This window comes from Lates calcarifer, linkage group LG19, assembly GCF_001640805.2.
Source record: "Lates calcarifer isolate ASB-BC8 linkage group LG19, TLL_Latcal_v3, whole genome shotgun sequence".
Lineage (NCBI taxonomy): Eukaryota > Metazoa > Chordata > Actinopteri > Centropomidae > Lates > Lates calcarifer.
The window spans coordinates 11,785,597-11,793,364 of record NC_066851.1 but is presented as its reverse complement, the minus strand read 5'-3'; the positions used below and the strand labels follow the sequence as shown (position 1 = coordinate 11,793,364).

The following is a 7,768-nucleotide window of genomic DNA, read 5'->3' as shown; positions in this document are numbered from 1 at the left end:
ATATCACATATAAAAATTTACCAACGACAACAACAACAACAACAACAACAACAATAATAATAATAATAATAATAATAATAATGAAACCCCTCATCTCTATAAAAACATACCCTGTCAGTTAAAGACAATATATACATGGCTTCATTTGATCATTGTTTGCAAAGTTTTGCGTAACTGCGATGATTGTCTTGCTATTTGTTTTGTCTTTGGAGTTGGACCTTGAGCGCAGCCGTAGAATAGGTCATATCCGCTCCTCAGCGCGATTGGCTGCTTAACCAGGAAGCGCATTTGCTTTGAATGTTTCCGGCGATTTCATTGGTGCGTTGAAAGACTTTTAAATTCCAAACGGTTGTCATCCAGAGAAGGCGAGGGGGATTCAAAAGCACGTCGCTCCTTCTAGTTCAGGCTGCAGTCTAATGGTCTGACAGAAGACGTTATAATTTCTGCTAACTGCATCTGTTATTTCAAGGTAGGTGGTGAATATGGGGCGAGTTTGTAGTAGCTTACATAAAATCTGATCCAGAGTTTTGATTTTCAGGGTTGTAACGTTAGTTCTACGTAACAGTTAGCTTTTCTAACGTAGCTTTTGTGAACGTTAATTTATGGTTAAGGCTTTTTATATTAATATCAGTCTAACTTACACTAGATGTCGAAATTGATGACTGCTTTTATGACAAATGGCCAGCTGAACTTCGGTAGGTTTCCATTAGCAAATCCAACTGAGCAAGTAATTTCTAATACTGCTGAAAAGTTATGAGTAACGTTAACTGTCCACGTTGAGTCATTTGTCCTGATTACACAGAGAGTTGAGCGCTATAACTAATGTTAGAAATCAGCAGCGTGAACAAAAGGACGAATGAAAGCGTTGGTAACTTTGGTCCCATGACATCAGTAAGACAAAGATGTCCTTCACTAACTGTGTGCGCACAAATCCTGTGTGGTAATGTGAGCTGATATCTTGGGATTCATCAGCCTGTTCTTGGCCTTCAGTTCATAAGTTTGTATACAAACGTTATGACCACAGCATATAACTCTCAGTCAAAATATAAGGAATTATATGGGACCAACATTTTAGAGTTTGTCATGGCTGAAATTTGCGTGCTAGTCAATCAAATTCTAAAATCCTGCATCAAGGTCACCACTTCTTTATTTCCATCAGCACAATCAAAATCTGTTATAGCCCAGCATTAGTTGGAGCAAATAAGAACTGAAAGGTCCATTGAAAATCACCTCAGCTATCCCAGATTGCTTGGAGGGGTTTCACTGAGTTGAAGTCATTTCACCAAGCAGCAGACACGTTGGCATGTCAACACAGTTCATGAATAATATTAACAATGACTGTGAACCGTTTGTTTTCCCTATTTGCATGGTTTACTGTGATCCTTACATGGAACAGAGCTTGAAGGTTACTAGATTTTCCAAAGCTGATATATCAAGTCTTTGGAAAGTTTTCTTTTTAATTTCTTTTCTAAATTTCATAATGCTGTACTGGCAATTGTATTACATTGATGAGAATTGTGACTTAGATATGTATTGAAGTCAACATTTTAAAGTTGAAAGATGAACTTTCCAGTGCTCTCTGGTGGACAAACTATGCAATGGCAATGCTGTTTTTTCCTCAGACATTTTGGCAATGTTTTCATATTCATCAGCCAACATATGCACTGATACCCATATGTCTCTGCGATATTGGCTGACAGCTTATCTTAATACAAGACATTGCTGCCTGTTTGTAAGTTGTCTTGGTTCAGTTTTTCATAAAGATTTGTTTTATGTTTCCACTTCTCTGCCCTGTGAATTATAGCAATAAAAATCACATTTGTCTTGACTCTGCTGTTAACTTTGTGTGCCATCATTTTTATACACATCAGCAAACCCCACCTCCAAAAGTGTCTTATCAACTGGGTGCAGCTTTCAGGATGACGCCTTCTGTAGTGTAGTCAGGTCGTCCCAGCCCTCTAACTTACAGTTTGTTCCTCTGCTTTTCACAGGATGAGTTCCGTTGAAGTGAATGATGAGAATCGTGGGGTCGTCTGCCCTGGAGGAAAGCACAACAGCTCAAGTGCTGACATATTTGCCCTGGATCAGCCAACTGGGAGGCCCTCCATCCTGCGTCAGACAGAGAACCTGCCCAGCAAGACTGTGCCAAAGGGGATGAAGGTACAGAATCAGTTTTAGATGTTGTCTCCACCTTCTACTAGAGAGACCAGGCTGAAAACACTATACAGTCACTCAGAAACAAACGATAACCCTGAGTGATAGACAGGGATATTAAAATCTGCCTGACTATTACTTTTGTTGTGTATTCCACTGAAATAAGTGGACATTTCTTCTCTGTTTATTCTTTTTTTTTTTCGCTTTCATTCTTTCTGTAAATAATTTTGTATCCAGGTAACATTTACTATTCTGACCAAGGCATTTGTGTGCAGGTTTGTTTTCAGACTCCAAGAAGAGACCCTGTGACTAAAAGGATTCTATCTCCAACCAAGTCTGTCAAGATGACCAGTGTGGATGAGTGTACAAAAGCAATGGAGTCCTTAAATTTGGATAAAGCAAAGTAAGCAACATTTCTTATTTCATACAAAAACATGTCTTCTACAAATTAACTGTTCATTTTAAGTAAAAAAAAAAAAAATCCTGTTTTGTTTTTGCAGTACTTTGCCACAAGAGGCCACTGATTGCCCCGATGAGCTCAAACAAGGTAGTTAATCCAAAATATACAGTTAATTTACTTGAATTGAATCCTGAGAAATGAATGCAAACCCCCTCGACTTTTTCCACAGAAGTGTCATCTTATCCCGATGACGACATGCCAATACAAAGCAAAGGAGGTTATCAGCTGGATTTTGACAACCTCGACACTATCAATCCATTTCAGGGGTCAAATAAGATGGTCCTCTCTCCACCGCGGCCTGTTGCTGTTGAAAATCCTACTACAGATCAAACTGAGTCTCAAGACACAAAGCCAGAGAATATCTTGGAGGAGCCCGCCAAGATAGAATCGGCGCTAGATGAGACACTTCCATTCACCCCGTCTGTGGAGAATTCACTGGTTGACGTCTCTGCTGATATCAGCTCCACAGAGAGCAGCGTGATCACAGTGGCAAAGGTCCCAGCAGTTGAGGAACAAGAGTCATGCACCGCCACGCCTGTTGATGAACAACCTGCTAAAACATCTCCAAGTGTTGATCAAGACAAAGTGTCAGGAAGCTTTGAGGAAGATGCCCCACTGCCAGCGAGAAGTTCATATAACTTTGATTTTGACGACCTGGATGCAGTTAATCCTTTCCAGACTGGTGGCTCTAAAATCCAGAATTCGCCTGTCCTTGGGAGAAAGCTGCCAGACGAAAATCCACCTGTTGAGGAACCACAAATAAAGGAAAATAAACCCAAAGAGGTTGTTAATGTTCCAGAGGTGGCTCAAAAGTTGCCTGTTCAGCCTGAAGTGAAACCCATTGCTGCAGTGATCCCAATGACCACTGATACAGTCAAGCCTGCAGCTGCTGAATCCCAGCCAGCTGCTGCTCCAGTTAATGAAGGTCCAATCAAACTAGAGTTCAATTTCGATGACGGCAGTGAGGTTAAAAAGAAACCGCCACCCAAGAAATTTGGCAAAAGGCCACCTGATGCAAAATCTAGAGAAGCAAAGCCGGCGTCTGATGTCAAACCACCAAGGGAAACTTCAGTAAAGCCTGAAGCCACTGACGTTGCTGACATTCCAGTTCCCAAAGGCTCTTACACGTTTGACTTTGACAAATTTGATGACCCAAACTTCAATCCCTTTGGCACAAAAGCAAGCATAAACAACTCTCCGAAGTGCAGCAAGAAAACCAGCGCCATGCTTATGGAAACTGCCATTCCAGAGCAAACGGAGAAGCATGTGGAGAAGGAAGCTGTATCACCAGCGTGGTATGTCACAGTTTTTACTGTGCCAAGTATTTATTTGCAGTAGACACATTGCCCAACAGCAATATTTTTATTTCACTGTAAGTTCATATGGTTTTTGCCCTCTGCAGTGTGGAGAGTGTCCCAGCTGCTGAACCCAACCCTGAAGTGGTAAGAGAAGTGAGGCAGCATGATATAATCTGAATACATTTTTCCATTTAACTCTGACTGTTACACAACTAATATCTTGTTATTGTGGAATGACAGACAGCTACCGCTGACCATGACAAGGAAACCGTACAGAGTCCTTTTGAGCTTTCTGAACCGTGTCAACCTGAGCAGAAGTCACAGGCTCCAATGTTAGAATTCAATGACGATTTTGTTCCTGGAACAACATGTAAGTGAGCATTGGCTGTAACTCTACTCTATTTTGTCTGAACTTTTCTGTTGCTTTAACCTGGAGTTTTAGAAGTTGTTTACCTAAAAAGGGTTCACCCCACTCGCCCCTCAGTTTGGCATGAGTCAGTAGAACAAATTACTTTTGTTTTTAAGAAATGCTTAATTTTTTTCAATGGTTGAAATTGATTTTCTGTGAAACATCATTAAACAAAAATCTAATTTTGATGTTAACCTATGATCTTTGTCTCTAGTCATGGCCAATGATTTTGATGGACAAATTGACTACCTTGAACAGTTTGGGTCCAGCAGTGTGAGTACTTACTTCCTGTTTGTTCAATAGCTAAATTCTTTGTCAATTTGTCAAAGATATTTAAATGTAAAATTTTCTGTCAATAGTTCAAGGAATCTGCGCTGAGAAAACAATCCTTGTACCTTAAATTTGACCCCCTCCTGAGAGAGAGCCCAAAGAAGTCTGCAGGCCCGGCTGCTCAGACCCACGTCCCTCGTCCTGCTGCCTTTGATTCACGGTATGACTTGCTTCTGTTTTCACTTACTGTCACTGGATGTCAGAGCTGAATTTGTTCTGCTTTGGACGTCCTGTAAAACAAAATGAGATTTGTCTGAAATGTAACCACTTAGACCACTTCACATGTGTTTTTTTTTTTTTTTTTTTTTTTTTTTTTTTTTTCCACTCTCCAATCCAGACTTGAAACTCTACAAATAACAGAAAAAGAGGCAACAAATGGACCACAGAGGGGTGATTTCAAACTGTTTGATGATGCTACAGCACCAGTAAGTCACTCTTCAACAACAACCACTGTTTTCCATACTCAGTGTTTCCTTGCTCCATCTGCTAACTTGTTTTGTTTACACTGTAACTAATCTAGACTCCCCCAATCCTCGAGAGCCTCGTCCCTCCTTTCCCACAGCCGGCAAACACAGAGGACGCCATCATTGAAGTGCTTAAGTACAGCCAGAAAGACATGGATGCCGCCATCGCCAAAGTCCAGGCAGAAGTACGTTCTGCTCAATGTTTTATGATCTGACAAATAACAGCATTTTCCCCCATTTGAAGTCACTTTGTTTGGATGTATGTTAATACAGAACTTTTGTACAGATTCAAACGACCACACTTAACCGTGTTGACCACATGAGTTCAGTGGGATTTCAAACAATCCCTGGAGTAATCTGATTCAGCCACAGCGAGCACAGTGCGTGTGGATTATACACAAATATCTAATATCAAAGAAACATGTTTAACGGTTAAATATCAATGACTGTCTCCTTGCAGGGTTGCACATGTCAGCATAATCTTGTTTCTAAAGCAGTACAGGTGAAAATGTATCAGTTGGAGTTCTTTCATCATGTAAGAAGAATGTTGGCCCATTTGTTAAACATGAGGTTCACAGCACCCACAGCAATACAGTAGCAAATGTAGACACGTTACTGATGGTCACAAGTAAAAAAAAAAAAAAAAAAAATACTGTGTGATGCACGAACAGATTATAGGTTGAACAAATGTTCTACTAATAACAAGCATATTTTGCTAAATAATGACAATAATTAAATACTTTGGAATTTTCTCAAACAGGCAAAGGAAAAAGAGGAACAATGGAGTGCAAAGTATAACAAGCTACATGACTGATGGTCAAGAAATGAGGTGAGCTGTGCTTTGTCTAGTTTTGTTTTTGTCTGTTAAACTTGATATCAATGTTCAAAGACATCTGACATGTTTCTCTCCTACACAGGAAAATAATTGCAGAATTTGAGCTGATGATTGCAAAAATGATGGGTAAGTTAACATACATTCTATACATGTTACACCTTCACACCATTACCTCAACAATCCTTAAAAAAGGCTCTTTGATTTTCTGGTGTTGTACAGCTGATCAAGAGAAGGAGAGAGAGGAGGCCCAGGCGACGCTCAACAAGGCTCTGCTGGAGAAGGAGCAAGTATCCGGCGACCTGAACGCCATGGAGAGATCTTTCTCTGAGCTTTTCAAGAGGCTGGAGAAGTACAAGGAAGTTATTGAGGGTTACAAAAAGGTCAGAAAACATTTAGAAAACTTTCCCTGTTATAGACCATGAATACTTGACATATTTTATGATTTCACAAAAGCTGTAGTAGTTTGATTTGTAAATTGTTTTCTGTGCTTTTCCCCCCAGAATGAGGAGACTCTGAAAGGCTGTGCTCAGGACTACCTGGCAAGGATCAAAAAGGAGGAGCAACGCTATCAGACCCTTAAAGCCCACGCTGAGGAGAAAATTGGCCAGTAAGACACCTAACTCTGCTGTGTTGATAGTCAGTTGAAAGATTTGCAGTGTCCGACTGTAATTTATTGTTCATCCTCAGTGCGAATGCAGAAATTGCTGAGGTGCGGTCCAAGTACAAGGCCGAGGTGTCAGCTCTTCAAGCCCAGCTGCGCAGGGAGCAGCTGAAGGTGCAGTCCCTGGAGAAGAGTCTGGACCAGAAGGTGAGTGAGCATCTTAATTGGATGGCGCATTAAGATAAAATACTAAATGTTGTCTTATTAATCTTTTAATTTCTTTTTTTTTTTTTTTTTTTTTCCCCCCAGGAGAAGGAGGCCGAGGAGCTGACCAAACTTTGTGATGAACTTATCACCAAAGTCCAGAAGGGTTGAACTCTGTTGTAAATACTGGATGTTTTAAGTACTTATGTCTGTTTTTCTTTGTTAATGTCACTTAAAACTCTTTCTTGTTCAGTATGTTGTTTGTCTTTGTCAATGTTCTTAGAATACTGTAAAAAAACGTTAATAAAGATAATTGATTAAGACTGCTCCAATTTGAGGTTATTGCTGTTTCCTTTTTATGTCTGTATGATTAGTCTTTAAAAACACTAGGGGGCAGTGTTATATCATTTAGAATCTCTTCGTCTAATTCTCAGATGTAAAGCATTACTTGTGGATATGGAAGCAACATGGCTGAAGCCTAAAAAGATTTTGTTCTGTGTAGAATTTCTACTTTAAACACACAATACACTCACCTCTCTGTCTGGAGCCGGAGCTCATCCCCATGCTGCGATGCTTACAACAAAACAAGAGCTCACCAGATACAATGCTCCCCTTCTTTCCTGAGCAATCACAGGGTCCTGTCACATCACTCCCAGAGCAGGACAATGCACTTCCTAAATGGTTGAAAGGAAATCCTACCTAGATTGGAGGTGAATGAGGTGGTGGTGTGGACCAGGGGGGGCAAGGCGGAGAGGGTCGATTCACTTAAATGGGGGGAGAAAGATGCTGGTCGTTCGGTGTAGTCTTGCGGGGGCCATCACTCATCTAAAAAGGGACTGTGAGACTGCTCTTGTGTCTGTACAGTATCTATTCAGTCATTCATCCCGGCAACTTCTGTCCCTCTGCTGGCTGCCCTCTGTGTCACCCTCAGCAGACACTTCAACTGGCTCAAAGGAGGAAAGCTGACCTGTCTGGGCCCTGAACCTCAATGGCACTTACTTTTTAGGACAAGT

General features: G+C 40.8%; 1 protein-coding gene across 1 annotated transcript; it reads left to right on the top strand.

Moving 5' to 3' along the window:
* Nucleotides 1-312: 312 nt before the first annotated feature.
* Nucleotides 313-7,087, top strand: tacc3 (transforming, acidic coiled-coil containing protein 3). Its single transcript, XM_018690015.2, is given in 18 exon segments — nt 313-469; nt 1,992-2,160; nt 2,430-2,557; nt 2,655-2,701; nt 2,784-3,909; nt 4,017-4,056; nt 4,153-4,282; nt 4,536-4,594; nt 4,681-4,811; nt 4,989-5,076; nt 5,172-5,300; nt 5,876-5,926; nt 5,928-5,944; nt 6,033-6,076; nt 6,170-6,330; nt 6,451-6,557; nt 6,638-6,758; nt 6,861-7,087. Coding segments are annotated over 17 exon segments (2,613 nt in total). The 5' UTR covers nt 313-469; nt 1,992; the 3' UTR covers nt 6,927-7,087.
* The last annotated feature ends 681 nt before the right edge of the window (nt 7,088-7,768 follow it).